This window comes from Limulus polyphemus, unplaced genomic scaffold, assembly GCF_000517525.1.
Source record: "Limulus polyphemus unplaced genomic scaffold, Limulus_polyphemus-2.1.2 Scaffold322, whole genome shotgun sequence".
NCBI lineage: Eukaryota > Metazoa > Arthropoda > Merostomata > Xiphosura > Limulidae > Limulus > Limulus polyphemus.
In genome coordinates, this window is record NW_013665932.1 from 176,827 (window position 1) to 194,197 (window position 17,371).

Below are 17,371 nucleotides of genomic sequence, written 5' to 3' on the forward strand. Positions count from 1 at the left end.
AGCATGTTTGGTGTGACGGGGATTCGAACCCGCGACCCTCAGATTGCGAATCAAGCGCCATAACCACCTGGCCATGCCGGGGCCTGTTTATAGTTGTAAAATTCCTTACTTTATAATGATCTGATCAAGAGCCGAAACCGTACGAGTTTTTTGGAATACTTAATAGCTACAAATCACTACCAAGATTAATCAATGAGAATACGTTTAAAGAGATGATCAGAACGTAAATTAACATAGATGGCGGCATTTGTGCAGAAAAAAAAGAAGACAGAGACTTAATAATTTACCTTCTTAACGTTAGGTATTCATTATTATATACTAGCGTATAGCCCGTCAAAAATGGTGGGGCAAGTAGTACCACCCCCACCCCATAGTATACTCTAACCTCATTGTTCATAGCTAAATGGAATAAATACATTTTGCGAAATCAAGCTTGACCAACAAAGAGGCAGAAAAGTGCAGTCGAGGCAGTCAAACGACGGTAAATTCCTTTGTGAGCCAATCAAAATTAAGATCATTCATGAAATGAATTCATGACGTATTCATAGAATAATTATTGGTAAAAATTAGTTAGATTAACAACTTCTAATATATTAAAAAGCCAGTGCGTTTTGGTAACACTATGTTCCAACAATAACTTTTATGTCATGTTGCTTAGCAACAAAAGTATAACCTAATATTGTTGTTAGTCTATGTACTGAAAGTATTACATGAAATGTATAGACAAACAAAACTGGAAAAATATTTGTTGATTTCTAAATTTAGAGTCTCCGTTGTTTAGAGAGTTTTTTTATATATTTAAATCGTTGTTGAGATAACAGAAAGTAGCTTAACTGAGAAAAGATGTTTAAAACTGAATCGATATTTTGACTTTCATGATAACTTTTATGCACTTGGCTCTAGGCTAAGGCGATCCCACACTACGTCTTTACTTTAGGCGTATTATACCAACACTCACTACCCTTATAAGGTTTCGCGGCACCCCGTCACTAAAATCGTAATGGGCAAACAGTAATCGAAATATTCTATCTGGATAAATGCATTTTGGCTTTTATGACTCTTCTTATTTCGACAAATCTAGAGAAATCAAGCGTGACGTGACACACACTGGGTTTTATATAGGTTAGACAACACATGTTCAAGACATCAGTCTACTTGACGACCCTTCTATCCGCATCAAAACAGCCTATTTGATTTCTCTAGCAGCAAGTATAAAATGATTAGGAAAAATGATTTCGTTGCCAATCATTTGAGCTTAGAGAAGCTACTTTTGCCTTTATGTTTAACTTACTCCCGTTTATTACAAATAATTACCACAATTGAGCAGTCATTAATCCCTCTTCATTATTTCGTTGTATTCCTAAGGTATATATTTATATATATATATGTGGGCGATACATGAACTGCAGTAGGTAAATGACGAGATCTAGCAGGCTATACATGGTATTAATGATGCACATAGTTTCAAACTAGATTAAGAAATACGATTTCTCAGAAAATCCTATTCATTTCGAAGGTTATTATATAAATACACCAGGGAGACAATCGTAATATTTAGAGTACTGTGTTATTACTATAACTACCAGGAGTTCATTAGCTAAAGGCGTGGAACACAGAACTAATTAATTGTGACTTGAGGCAAAGTTTTATTTATTCATATGAACTCACCCTTTCGATATAGATAATTACACGCTCTAGCTGAGAAGGCTTTTGGGCACAGAAGAAACAATTGTGTTGTGCGTTTTGTAAATAGTCTCCTGATCGTTAAGGGAAGTTCTGTAATATTATTTATGTCTACATGTCATGCGCGCCAGTTTTTTTGTTTTTTTTCCTATTTCGATTAAGAGGTTCCTCGAACTTTCATACGAGGGAAGGTAATTTGGCTTCGATAAGTCCAGACATTCTTTATTCTGGATAAAAAAATAACCATTCACTCATATTTAAAGGAGCTAGAATTAAGAAAACTAGCAACAAAGGGTATGTGGGTTCAAAGAGACGTCTTTGTGCCAAGTGTCTGAAATATGATATCATTTCTATGTATTATGCATTGTCTAGTGCATTACGAAATAAATTATTTATGTTTCATATTAATATTACTATATAGTGCGTTAAGATGTTTCTTATAATATAGCTCGTATTCTATCATACGTTCCAAAGTTGTGTTTCTTTAGAATACGTTTGGTTTTGCCTTTTGACTGATTTTATACTTTATTCTTCCCAGAAATTATCGACGTATCATCAACATAATATCTGGCTAGCAATCTCTAAAATAATAACAATCCTGTCGCAATGTGATATGAAAAACAAACCAACGCACAAGCTCATATTAAGTGTCAAAAACCAACAGTATGGCCAACTGAGAACTGCAGCTGAAGCAAAGTCAGCTTTCTTCAGCTCAGCCAGTTCGACAATAGTTGTCACTCTGCACGAGAGTTGTACGCTTGCAATGGTTTAAGGCGTTTTGTCATCTCTTTCGCATTATATATAAGGGCCTATTTATATTTGGGTATTATCAGCTTACTCTTTAAGGGCCTATTTATATTTGGGTATTATCAGCTTACTCTTTAAGGGCCTATTTATATTTGGGTATTATCAGCTTACTCTTTAAGGGCCTATTTATATTTGGGTATTCTCAGCTTACTCTTTAAGGGCCTATTTATATTTGGGTATTCCCAGCTTACTCTTTAAGGGCTTATTTATACTTGGGTATTATCAGCTTACTCTTTAAGGGCCTATTTATATTTGGGTATTCTCAGCTTACTCTTTAAGGGCCTATTTATATTTGGGTATTCTCAGCTTACGGAGCTCACAGCTTTTGAAACTTTCCAACCTTCGAAAAATTGTACTTATTATATCGATGATTCCCTATTGTGACGTAGAAGTAATTTTGTTCGGTAGAGGTAGCTTTTAGATTTAAATATTTGGGTCGATTATGACCAGAACTGAACAATTATGAACACTTATGACTTATGACACTCTCTTTTGGTGGCAGCAATATGCATGCAGATGTAAGCAGTTTACTTAACATGTATTCGATAGTTTAATTCCTTTCGGGATATGACGACTAAAACTGTCTTTGGCTTATTACTCACAAAGTAATTACTAATGACAGATGTTTAATTTTTCCATATATCAACAGCCTCTTTTTACAAAAAAAAAAGGGAAGCGAAAGAACATAAATACAGTTGCCCTAAAAAAAAGCAAAAATATTTACGAAACTCTACTCGAAACGAGGATTAGTTTTGACAAGTTTTTTCTGTGATAGGTATCTTCCTAGCCTGCCGCTTCGATCTATGTTGTGACAGGTTGTGGTATAGGCTTTGTTCTGACTCCCAAATGTTACTCAACTAGATACTATTTACAAACTTACTTGTGCCAGCAGCGTAACTAACTGCTAATGAAAGAAAGTAGCAGAAAACTAATATTATGTTTAAGATAAAGAGAAACTAAAGTTGTCCTGGCACTAGAAGCTTTTTACAACCTCCTTATTTGAAACAGAGTCCATTGGATATTCTGACACACGAAGCTTTTTACAAGCTCCTTATTTGAAACATAGTCCATTGGATATTCTGTCACACAAAGCTTTTTACAAGCTCCTTATTTGAAACATAGTCCATTGGATATTCTGACACACGAAGCTTTTTACAAGCTCCTTATTTGAAACATAGTCCATTGGATATTCTGTCACACAAAGCTTTTTACAACCTCCTTATTCGAAGTAGTCCATTGGATATCCTGTCACACAAAGCTTTTTACAACCTCCTTATTCGAAGTAGTCCATTGGATATCCTGTCACACAAAGCTTTTTACAACCTCCTTATTCAAAGTAGTCCATTGGATATCCTGTCACACAAAGCTTTTTACAACTCCTTATTCGAAGTAGTCCATTGGATATCCTGTCACACAAAGCTTTTTACAACCTCCTTATTCGAAGTAGTCCATTGGATATCCTGTCACACAAAGCTTTTTACAACCTCCTTATTCGAAGTAGTCCATTGGATATCCTGGCACACGAAGCTTTTTGCAACCTCCCATGAACTTCCTCAAAACTTAGCATGGTTAGATAAAGTTTGACACTTTTATTAGGCTTTATAACTTTTCTGATGAAAATTGTTAATACATACAGGAAGCAAAAATCACGCACCACAGTCACATTTCCAAATCTTGATCTTGCAATGGTTTTTCTAAGTCACGTTTGGGTTGCACTATTTGTCTGTTTTACTTTTGCTACACTAATTGGTTAGGATATCAATACCCTTGCAAGAACCCGTGGAAGTGATCCTGTTTCGACATTGTATCGCGATAATTCAAATTTCGTACTGCGGTAAGGCTATAAAACGTATTGTGGTGTTCGTCTTTTGCGTCACCCTGTAGTTTGAGTCGATGTATTTCGGAATCCAAAGCAAACCTGTTACGTGAGCTCTTAATTTTCCAGTTTGCCATATAGCCTGTGTTTGTTTCTTTTTATCGGTAGAGAGATTGGTTTGTTTGTTTTGAATTTCGCGCAAAGGGATATCTGCGCTAGTCGTCCCTAATTTAGCATTGAAAGACTAGAGGGAAGGCAGATTGTCAATCATCACCCACCGCCAACTTTTGGGCTACTCTTTTACCAACGAATAGTGCGATTGAACGTCACATTATAATGCCTCCACGGCTGAAAGGGAGGGCATGTTTGGTGGGACGGGGATTCGAACCCGCGACCCACAGATTGCGAGTCGAGCGTCCTAACCACCTGGCCATGTTAGAGAGAGAGAGAACATCATGTAGTTAAGCGATTGACAAAATTTATTTCTAGGAGAAAATCTGGCATTATTTATATCAGTTGAATCTCATTTTGTTTGTTTTGAACTCTTATTTAAAATAAATATCTTTCTTCATGATGGTGGCTATCTTCTTTCATTAATTACTAACATTTCTACATTCAAAGACGTCACAAAACAAAAAATAACAACATGTGCCCAAACCATGGTAAGAAACGTTAATGGGAAATATTTGTATCTTAGAAAAGTACACACTTGGAACGTCGATTCTGTTTTTTTTTTCGATTTAATCTTGTCCAGAGTTACCGATGAATGGTGAAAACCGATATAACTTAGTGAATCGAATGTTAGATTAGGCTTAAAGATGTGTCAATACTACTAATACAAAATTCGGGTATTTTAACCAGGCCAAGAAACTTTATTCAGTAAACGTGGAATACATATATTAAAATCAAAAATATATTATACATGCAATGACCACCAGGTAGCACGATGAAAAAGTAAAAAACGTATTTAAAAAACAACCAGAAACATTTGTTATAGAAAGTAATTTCTTATTAGCCAGTTAAAGTGTCTTTGGCGTTCAATTTTTCTATCTTCTTTAGAGAAAACTATGACTAGTTCATCGTGAAGGTTTAGATAAGTAGTATTTATGTTTTCGTATTTTTAATTAAGTTTTTCTGGGCCTTCTTTGTGTTCGTTTGTTTCTTGTTTCATTTTGTTTTCAAGTAAGAACATTTGTTTGTTTGAAGTCGATTAAGCACAAAGCTACACAATGGGTTATATATGCTCTGCTTATCACTGGTATCGAAACCCGGTTTCTACAGCTGGGCCACTGGGGGTCTAAAGTGTAAAGAAGTTCATATCATCGTCAATATAAATGACTGTACCTCTCTTGCTTATAAAGTTACTGTGTATCGACGTATTTACGATTTCTTATAATGAACTAGATAAGAAATTTCGCGCTTCATTTGGCCGGTACTCAAACAGATATTGAACGCGTATTGTTTGCTTTCTGAAGTTCGCACTTACGTACTCGAGAACATTATTCGCTAGCCAGCCCTAATTTTGATTGTTTGTTTGTTTTGAATTTCGCGCAAAGCTACACGAGGGAAGACTAGAGGGAAGGCAGCTAGTCATCACCACCCACCGCCAACTCTTGGGCTATTCTTTTATAAACGAATATATATATATATTGGGATTGACCGTCACATTATAACGCTCCCACGGCTGAAAGGATTCAAACTCGCGATCCTTAGATTGCAAGTCGAGTGCCCTAACCATCTGGCCATGCCGGGCCCCTACTATATACATATACGGAAAATCATATTTAGTCAAATGTATTTGTAGAGTTTGTTTGTAATAAAGCACACCACGGGTATCAAAACCCGGATTCTAGCGTTGTAAGTCCGTAGAGAGAAAACTGTGTAGATTAATGATAAGGTTTCAAAGTTTCTTTTATGCTCTATACACGATGTTAGATGTACTTTATGATGAGCTTTTCGATCTGTAAGCGCCATGTAAAAAATTGATGTAATTAAAAAACAAAAAAATCTTCTTTAGAGCAGAATGAAATTAAGGATTTATGTGATGAAAAATTTTATTTCAAAACCGCTGGAATGGGAATAGATGAGGGAAGTATTGGAATATTCCATTTTATATATCTTTTTTACTCGTATTTATAAGCTTTATAATTTTGAAGAGATAGACTAAAGTCAACACCACCCACTACCAGCTCTTGGGCTATTCTTGTCAGACCGAATTCGGGAATTGGATTTTTGGGGGATAGTAATAGGGTACGAACTTTGGAAGCTAGGTCTATTGGTTCACGAAGATATAACTGATGAAAATAAATATAAATACATTAAACAAATGAAAAGAAAAAATTGTTGTTCTTGGAAACTAACTAAAATACAAAAACAAATCAAATACCAGTTAAGAAAAACTTTGTTAATTCTTTTAGTAACGATGTTTGTTTCCCCAGGTGGATAAGCGCAGTAAGTTTACGTACTTACAATGCTAATCTCAAAGGTTCGATCCCTCTCGGTGAACAGAGCACAGACAGCAAGTACATTGCGTAACTTTGTATTGAAACAACAACAACAAAGTTCGTTTATCCAGATAAATAAAAAAGAAATTCACGTTGGGTTTGAGGCAAGTTAATTAAAAATTCTTTGTATTAGACATTTCACGTGTACGAAAACAAATTCTAAATTAATTGATATATTTTGTTAACAGAATCAACTGACAAAGGCTAATTAATATAGTGAGAAAATTAACTAGATGAAAATGAACAATGTGGCTCCATCTTTTGGTTCATATAATTATTAATATCGCCCGAATTTTTGCCGAAGTGATATTCGAACCACTGGTTTTGAATTAATGTCGCGATAAAGGAGAAAATCACCCAGAAATAAAAGGGCAACATCATTTAATATGTCTTGTTTCTTCTTCTTTTGCTTGGTAAGTACATGATTGAGAACAAAGTTCTCACAGTTTATCTATTAAAAAAAATGAAAAGTCAGATATAACACATTAAATTATTTATCCTAAAAACTATTACTTGCGAGGGAAAAAAGCTTTCCTTTGTTTTCTCTGAAGCATCTGTCCCAAAATTCTGTGTCCTGTGCAGAGAGAGTTCCTCTTACTAATGATTTAGCATCCTGTACTACCAATTAGATCAAATGCGTTTGTTGACGGGGGTAAATCGTTTAGTGAATTTAGCGTTTCTCGCCAGAGAGAAAGCGCCATCTGTTATTTAACATTACTACTACTTTAACTGTTTATCTTTGTTAAAAAGGAAGACAAAATATAGGACAACATACGTTTCAGCGTTCACATTATTTCAATTTTTGTACATGTTACTGTGTCTTATAACACTTTTATTTGTTATTTTCACTTTTAAATAACATTCGTTTTTGAGAAGAAATAAATTATTATCCTTACCGATTAAACTGAGGACTTACAACGCTAGAATCCACGTTACGATACCCGTGGTGGTCAGAGTACATATAGCCCATTGTGTAGCTTTGTGCTTAATTACAAACAACCAAACCTCACCGATTACTCTATCATGGCTAATAAACAACACTATCTTGAATATGTTTTTTTTGATAGGGTTAATTAGCCCATTTTTTTATCACTTATATGAAGTTGTTAGCTTATGAATATCCTTAGATTTTGTATTAACTCCCCATGAATTTTAAACATATATATCACTGTCGCTGATTTTGTACAGATTTTGCATTGAATCGTTTTTTTTGTTTAAGTATCATAAAGTAAAATTGTATTCTTTCTTCACTGCAGGAAACCCAGAGTCAAGTAAAAGTCATATATATTTGTCAAAAGGTATTTTAAGGTATCTGAAGATCCAATGGGCCCATGAGACGCATTCGGTAGTTTTCAACTGACTTAATAATGTCAATGCTTTAATTTCACTGGAATTTTATTCTTTGAAAAAATACACATATGGATTTCACAAAAGTGAAATCTCTATACAATTAAACATTTAGTATACTTTTAGCTGTTATTGATATTGACGTAAAAAAACAATTGTGTCTGTTTTTAATATAATCGATAAATTTAACCACTAATTAGATAGGTGTTTTGAGTTAAGGTATTTTTGTAGTTGTAGAGATGTGATAGAGAACGAGACTCAAGCCTTGGACCTTTGTCATGTTTTGGCAATCTTCGTTATAAATTTCGATGAAAATATATAGCTAAATGGTTGGTTGATATATATTTGTAAAATCGCTTTTAATCAGATGTTGTCCTTCATGTTTTTAACATAGGTGAAGTTTCTTCATTATCATCATTCACTCTTCACAAGAATAGAACAGAATTGAATAGAAATTAAGAACTTCTTAGATCCTTCCCCGAAAAGTGATGAATTTGTATTTCAGCACAACATGGAAACTTGCCCAACTTGCGCATCAAGTGCCGTCCAGCCCATCTGCGCATAAAGTCCAGTTTAGCATATGTATGCATAAATTGTCATTCAGCCCATCTGTGGCTCCCAGTGCCTCAGCGGTATGTTTACGGACTTACTATGCTAAAAACTGGGTTTCGATACCCGTGATAGGCAGAGCACTGAGAGCTCTTTGTGTAGCTTTGTGCTTAACTACAGATAAACAGAAAAGTCCATCTGCGCATGAGGTGCAGTTCAGTCCATATGTACATAAGGTGTAGCTCAGCCCATGTGTGCATAAGTTGTCATTCAAGTTAAAAATAGCAAATATCAGAATCCAATAAAACGAATCAAAATATAGCAAAAAATACAGATAAAAACAGGAAGAAGTAAATAATAAAATGATGTACTTTTAATCCTTCAGTCGAGCTAAGTTATATTAGTAAGTCTGTTATCCAATTCTAAAGAGAGAGAGAAAAAACTATCCTCAACCCACCATGCCGAGAGAAATTACTTACAATTATGAAGATACATTAGTTTTAAACTATGAGTACAAAATATTAACGGCAGAATACGAAGATGCTAATAAATGGTATAATTGTATATTTAATAGTTAAATAGCATGCAAACACAACATAAATGTGCGCATTATACAATTGGATATATATATTCATACTCGTAACATTTATAGAGTTTATCGAAGCGCAATAACTCGCATTTCGTGACGTCAATAGTAAAACAGCAAATTAGAAAGCAAAACTATACATGCATGACTAAACGTTTTGCTATATTCTAAAACAGACTCCTAACAGAAAACTTACCTTCAAAGGGACCCTAACTAGTTACTTTTTTTTAAGACAGGGGGATATTTCGATTGTTTAGAAATGTCAAGGAAATTGATAGTGTTGTTACATCGTCAATTTTCGTACTTAATGGTGAGAGAACGGCAGGGATAGGGGGACACAAATATATAAATTTTGGTAGGGTAAGGGTCATCTTTAGCTAAGACAGCTTTATTTTTCTAATAGCTTAGTTGTTCTTTGTAATGGGTTGCCTTCAGGGTAAGGGTCATCTTCAGCTAAGACAGCTTTATTTTTCTAATAGTTTAGTTGGTCTTTGTAATGGGTTGCCTTCAGGTTTAGAATATGCAATTAATTCAAGGGAGTTTAATTAATGGAAGGCTTGATAAACATTTGAATTATGAGGGGTGAATTTGAGTGTTTTATTTTCATTTTAAAGTTTAGATTAGTGAATGGGACGGCCTAGATGGTCCGACAGGTTCCGTGTTATCTTTAAATTAGCCCTCCAGTGGCACAGCGATATGTCTGCGGACTTACAACTCTAGAAACCGGTTTTCGATACCCGTGGTGGGCAGAGCACAGATAGCCCTTGTGTAGCTTTGTGCATAATTAAAAACAAACAAACAAACAAAAAAAACAATCTTTAAATTATATGCAGTGTAATGTAAAATATGTAAACCTTGCGTCCTATGTTTGCTTGTTGTGGTTGTTTGTTTGTTTTTTTGGCATAATTTAGTCATTTTAACTTGATTTGTTTTTCCATTTGACATCAACTTATAATAGCACGAGTAAGACCATCCTAGTGAGTGGTTTGTTGCTTTTTTGAAAATAATGAGAGAAAAGTATGCCAACATAAGTTGATTGTGAGTTATCCCAGTCCTGGAGATTTGAATCGTACTAATGGGTGATGGGAATTGGTGGGAGGATCATATTGTAATAAATAAAGCATGCGGTGCACGTGCGCACACTTATCGAGAAAGTGAAGTTCCAATTCTTGTTTATCTATAGGAACATGCGATGCATTATGGTAAAGTTCAGAGTCGTATAAATATATATGACTATAAAGCTTTCATTTGGCTATACTTTAATCCAATTTCGTATTACAAATTGCACGATCTTAATTTGTACCCTGCCACAAATAAAGTCGTTTCCTTGAGTCTGTTTAGTCTTATTAGGGTAATAAAATGCAAGTTCAGGGCAGACTTCAGAGTTAATAGATTTATAAGTATACCGAAAGCTCAGAGCAGGGATCTGGTGGCTCTGCATTATTTCCTTAGAAGTAACTATCCATTTTTTTATGTTCCTATGAATACGTTTTAATGGACGGTTGAAAGGTTTTATAGATAGAATATATTTAAGCTTTTGAGCTTCTAAGTAGCACTATTTTTTACTGCAAAAACAAACACGGAATGAACGTTACGCAATGATACAAGCTGAAGTCCCCATTCTTTGTCCGGGTTATGAACTTAAAAACATATGAGTGGATGCTACGATACATGAACGTTATGCAATGATACAAGCTGAAGTCCCCATTCTTTGTTCGAATTATGAACTTAAAAACATATGGGTGGATGCTACGATACATGAACGTTATGCAATGATACAAGCTGAAGTTCCCATTCTTTGTCCGGGTTATGAACTTAAAAAAATATGGGTGGGTGCTACGATACATAATACAAAAATCCTAACTTTCACACAATTTATTTGCAACATAACATATTATTACAGTAAAATAAATTAAAACATCCAGAGAAGAAGCAACCATAAAAAAAATAAAAGCCAGTCTAATGTTAAATCATAACTTCCAGAAACTAATGTAGAAAAAAATAATAATAAATGGTCACAAAAAACAACTGCCCTTACTCCTGTTCGCCAACTAACTTTCAAAACGAGGCAAGTCTGAAGTCTAAGGTGCTGCTTACACACCAAATTCTTTGGCATTATCTTCTGTGAAGTCACCGTAGCACCACAAGTTCAATCTTTGTCGCCGTGCTGTTTCTTCAGAATTTTTGTACTCTGTGATAACTTTCTGTAACCTCTTCTCCTTTCTGCTTTCAACCATCAACAACCCTTCAAATATGAGGTTTTTCAGAATGTCTTGTTTCTCCTCTGATGTGTACAGTGTTACATACTCAATACCACCAACTCTGTATTCTGAATTTAGCAACAGGACCCGGTTATCTGTGTCTTGAAATAGAGCATTTCGTGTCTCGTCTAAAAGTTCTGAATCTTCTGGCATAGTGACACAGGCTAGTCCATAATCATGTGCTGCAGGATAAACACCTTGATATGCTGAGGGAAGCATATTGTAGGGTCTGTCACTTCTCTGTTTCCAAAGTCTATATAAAAGACATTAACAATGTTTCCAGCCACTTTCTCTACACGAGCTCGTCCACAAACATGGAAGCACACAGAACACCTTTCTTGGGTGTAAAAGAACCAGGAAGGGGAGGGTTAGAAGCCAACTCTTCTCGCAGCTTGGCCATCATTTCTTCGAATCGTGTACCTTCATCCACATGTTGCGCATAGAAAGTGAGATTTGGTCGGACTTCAGTGATGATGATAGATCTGTAGTTGATCTTCCTCTCAACGTTATCTTCCTTTTTCTCCTCCTCCTCCTCTTTTGTTTCTTCAAATACTGTCAAAATCTTACTCCTCTTGCTTTGGCAGCATTATCTTAAGTGCATTGTAATGCTGACTACGCTCAGCAGTAAAGTGGACAGAGGCTAGTCCTTCTTGAACTAATGCCATAGACAAATTAGTATTATCAATCCACAACGACCCAATAAAGTTTCCAGCTTTGTCCATGGTTTCAACTTCAATTTAATCTTTTCTTTGATGACACAATTCCTTGGTAAATCTGTGAGCTTCTTCTGACCATGGTTTTCCCTCTAGCATGACTCCTCCGGGTGCAGGTCTAGAACCACGTGGACAGCTGATTACTCCTAATAAGACTGCTTATTAATTAATTGAGGGTTATTGGCCGCAGGAGTGTCTTATGGAATGAAGTTGTAATGTCACGGGTCAAAGTAGAAAGTGAGTATAACTCAAGAAATGGCTATTCATATCAGCGTTATGGTAGCTGTTGTCGTATCGACTTCATCTGAGTTTATGTATTATCGCAGTAGTGGTGGCCATTTTTTTCATTGCATTCCTCCATAGAGAGTGCTAGCACACTCTCTGAGATATATAAGATGTTTGTTTGCTCCCCCACTGTGTGTATATTATTATAGGAAACTTAATGTGTGTGTGTGTGTGTTTTCTTATAGCAAAGCCACATCGAACTATCAGTTGTGTCCACCGAGAGGAATCGAACCTTATTTTAGCGTTGTAAATCCTAAGACTTACTGCTGTCTCGCCGGTGGACGGAAAATTTAATAACGTTTTCTTTGTTTGATGTGAGAACGTGGCGCTATATATGAATATTGTTAACGTTAACTTACGTCAAAGATAATAAATGCTCAATAACATTAATAATGGGGGTGGGGGGGTTTGAACCCCCATTAACATGCCACTTGTTCCAGACTATCATCCCACAAAGTTTGGTTGAGATTGACCCAGTGATCTAGGAGTAGTTAGATAAAGGACAAACAGACAGACACACAGATTTTTTGGGCTTTATATATATATATATATATAGATGGTCATTTATATGTTTAAACAAATGAAAAACATAGATTAAGCTTACACGTGGTATAATTTAACGTATTAACGTATTCAACAGTTGACAAGTATATGAGTTTTAAGTATTGTTTTCTAAAATAACCTTCTTCCTAAAAAAAGAGAAATGACTCCTCCCCAGATGAGATAACGGTAAGTCTACAGACTTACAACGCTACAATCCTGGGTTAGATTCCCCGCAGTGGCCACAACAGGTAGCCCAATGTGACTTTGTTCTAAAACAATCAAACAAACCATACTGACTCACGAAATACATAGTTTAAATGTGACTAAGTAGAAGAAAAATTGTAAGAAATTATTTGCTATAAACTGCGGTCAACATTTGTTTAAATTTACATGTCATTCGCATTTTATGGAAGGGGGACAGAAGCTAAAATTTATTAAATTGGAAAATAAAACATGCAACATATTTTTATACCTAATAAAATATTTTAGGTCGTGAAATACCTTATGACACAACTTTGGCGCTACTCTAATCGAATGGTGGGATTTGATAGACACTGTTACAACGGTCCCAAAGTACGGAGCGTGATCTTGCGGCAATAGGACGCGAACCTTGGACCCTCGCTAACCAAAAGCCACGCTCCACTTAAAGCTGACATAGAAGGTTTATACAAGATAAAACAGTTTGTGCCATAACACAATATGCAAAATATGTATTAATAGATTGTACACGTTGTGTAAAACATGTAATAATAAACTGTTTACGATGTGTAAAATATGTATTAATAAAATTGTACACAATGTGTAAAATATGTATGTTTGTAGTGGAGCACAAAGCTACACCAAGAGCTATCTGTGTTCTGCCCACCACGGTTATCGAAAACCAATTTCTAGCATTGTAAGGCTGCAGACGTACCACTGTGCCACTGGAGGGCATAACATATGTATTAATAGATTATACACAATGTGTAAAATATCTATTAATAAACTGTACACGATGTGTAAAATATGTATTAATAAATTATACACAATGTGTAAAATATGTATTAATAAATTATACACAATGTGTAAAATATCTATTAATAAATTGTACACAATGTGTAAACTATGTACTTATAAATTGTAGCTTTTTAGAGGGGCATAACTTTTGTAATAACGTGAGTGGTTTAAACTTAACATGTTAAACATTTTGTCAGGAGATGCTATGCAATTATCAGAATAGAATTACAATTCAACACGTACACCACGTATTCGTATATGTGTTAAAATAGAGGGATTTTTTATAATTGCAATTGCCTTTGAAGGTTGAATAACCCTTAAATGAACTCAGAAAATCGCATTCCAGAATTTATAAAAACTCACATATATATGTAATAGTTTTGTGTAGAATTCTGTAGATAACTTCTACCAGAAAAGCTGCCCAAACTCCACAAAACAGTTACAATACTACAATAAGCTTCTAGAATCACTTTTACCTATTTCACCAGTTGACTACCCTCGCTGCTAGCGGCGTTTTCGGTTCTTAATCCATTACAGAGGAAAGCTTGAAAACACACGCTCATACGACAGTTTCTGTTTGATTTTGTTTATTTGTTTGTTGGTTGAATTTCACGCAAAGACACTCAAAGGCTATCTGAGCTAACCATCCCTAATTTAGAAGTGATAGACTAGGGGAAAGCAGCTAGTTAACACCAACCACCGTCAACTCTTGGACTAATCTTTACCAACGAAAATTGGGATTGACCGTTCCATTGTAACGCCCCCAAGACTGAAAAGGCGAACATGTACGGTCACGGGATTCAAACCCGCGGCCCCAAACAGTCAATTAAAACATCTAGTGTTCCTTCAAATTTTGTTTGGTTTTGAAAATACCCGAAATATTCCATTGATACAAAAAGTACAATTCGTCGGTGGGACAATATACATGTCATTTGAAACAACAACAAAAAACAATTTTTATAAAGTAAACTGAGTTTTCAAATATAAAAAGTGATTGATGATGCTCAGATGAGAATGCATATCAAACCTGATTCGTTTTTAAATAAACTTTTGATTGCCAGTAATATTTTGTTCAAGCCGACACTTTACTTAGCTTAATTGTATTCACCGCTTGGGCAAATGCCAGAACTACCTTCCCCCCACACCTTTCGGCAAATTTATACAGCTATTAGACTGGCATTTAAAAAAAACGTTCAGCTTCGCTTGTGACTTAATTACAACGTTCAACCAAACACTCACTAAATTATAAACATTTTTATGCAAAGACGACCTTCAGTAATACTTAAAAGTAAGTAACCCTTTAAAAAAAAAGGTGTTGACTCTATCAGAGAATCAATATTGAAGGTGCTCAAAGACGCCCTTCAGTGATACTTAAAAGCAAGTAACCCTTTAAAAAAAAGGTGTTGACTCTATCAGAGAATCAATATTGAAGGTGCTCAAAGACGCCCTTCAGTGATACTTAAAAGTAAGTAACCCTTTAAAAAAAAAGGTGTTGACTCTATCAGAGAATCAATATTGAAGGTGCTCAAAGACGCCCTTCAGTGATACTTAAAAGCAAGTAACACCAGACTGACTCGATAATTCAGCGATAAGTCTAAGGGCTTATACCGCGAAAAATCAGGTTTCAATACCTGCAGTGGGCAGAAGTTGTATCTAACAACAAACAAACAACAACAACAAAAGTCGTATTGGTGGTTGGGACGCTGTTTGTATCATAACTTGTTAACGATTTTGTTTAAAAAATGTAGAACTAAAAAGCGAAATGAATATTTTTGCTGTACATTTCTAGGCAGATAATTATTATATGAAATTTTTATCTTTAGTGCTTAATATAATCTCGTTTTAGCAAGACATTTGTATTGGAATAAAATAATGATAACGTTTTTAATAGGTGTATATTTACATATTTCACTAATCCGGCGTCTATATCAATTTAGTCTCAGGATTTTTGAGAAATTATTTTATTCTAATCTTTCTACTTAAAACGATCTTAATCTTATCTTGATACGCTGACAGAGTTACCTTTATCTAATCTCGATAATCCTGTAGAACCATCTTAATCTAGACTGGAGAGAAGTCATAATATAATTTGTCTAGTAGAGTTGTACTTGTCTGTAAACACCTGGGTATTCTATAACATCCTATAACAAAATACATGCCTAGTAGAGTTGTACTTGTCTGTAAACACCTAGGTATTCTATACCACTGTACATCCTATAACAATAAACATGTCTAGTACATATGTACTTGTCTGTAAACGGCTGGGTACTCTTTACCACAGCACACCCTATAACAATAAGCATGCTTAGTAGAGTTGTACTTGTTTGTAAACACCTGGGTACTCTATACCACAGCACATCCTATAACAATAAACAGTTGGGTATTATTTACAATAAACAATTTATACAAGTATTCCGATATACAAGTACACCACTTAATACTTCTAGACAATTAATGAACATATATTTTCAACCCGTAAACTGACAGTCTTACTATTACTATCAAAGTACCCCACTGGACGTTCTACACCACTAGACTAATAATTATTCTAAGCCAGAGTACCATTAAATATTCCATAGATAGTTACTAATGGACATTGTAACCAACTGGACCGAAGGAATTGTAGGATTATATTTTTAAAAAAGGTCAATTTCATGTAAAAAACAATAAAAATGAAGCAACAGTTATATTAAAGTTTTTCTTCATGATCCATTCAAGCCGTCTTCAGCCATTATTTGTCTCAAAGTGGGTTCCTCGTCACCGAATTTGAACAGTTCTACATCATTCTACGTCTCTTTCAATCTTTAACACCATTATTTAATGAAAGAAATATTATATAAAACGTTCCACCTTAAATCAAGTTTATCAAAACATTGTCGTCAGTTTTTTCATCGCATCTCAGAACAGCTTTGAAATAAAATAAACTCTTGTGAATGTACCACAGAGGGCTCGGAGGATTTAGTGCACATATCTTTGTATCTTAACTCTCAAAGCGATCAATGAAATTGAACGTATGTGGACTAGTGTATAACTAAAATAAGGTAAAAAAAGTTGCATATTTGGTGTAAACATAAATGTTCTAATATTTACTCGCATTTTTAATTTTGCTTTCATTCGTAGCGAAAAAATATTGTCAAAACTAAAAGATATTATTGCCCATTATGTAGTGCACTGTTACGTATTACAATTTCTAAAGGTCTGAAACCGAGTTAAATGATGATTTAAATTTAGTAATTAAATAAATGCCGATATGTCTCCAATTTATGATATTTGCCAACAAG

At 34.9% G+C, this 17,371-nt stretch overlaps 2 protein-coding genes across 2 annotated transcripts in view; both read right to left on the minus strand.

The window, feature by feature from the left end:
• Positions 1–11,385: 11,385 nt before the first annotated feature.
• On the minus strand, positions 11,386–11,772 carry LOC106457361 (staphylococcal nuclease domain-containing protein 1-like). Its single transcript, XM_013916772.1, has one exon. It carries the CDS (start codon positions 11,770–11,772, stop codon positions 11,386–11,388), a length of 387 nt encoding a protein of 128 aa, XP_013772226.1.
• A 73-nt stretch (positions 11,773–11,845) lies between these two features.
• The window catches only part of LOC106457362 (basic helix-loop-helix transcription factor amos-like), a 37,248-nt gene continuing 31,722 nt past the window's right edge, over positions 11,846–17,371 (minus strand). Inside the window, exon 2 of the mRNA XM_013916774.1 lies at positions 11,846–12,128. Coding sequence (XP_013772228.1) covers positions 11,846–12,128 — 283 coding nt within the window. The remainder of the gene's footprint in view (positions 12,129–17,371) is intronic.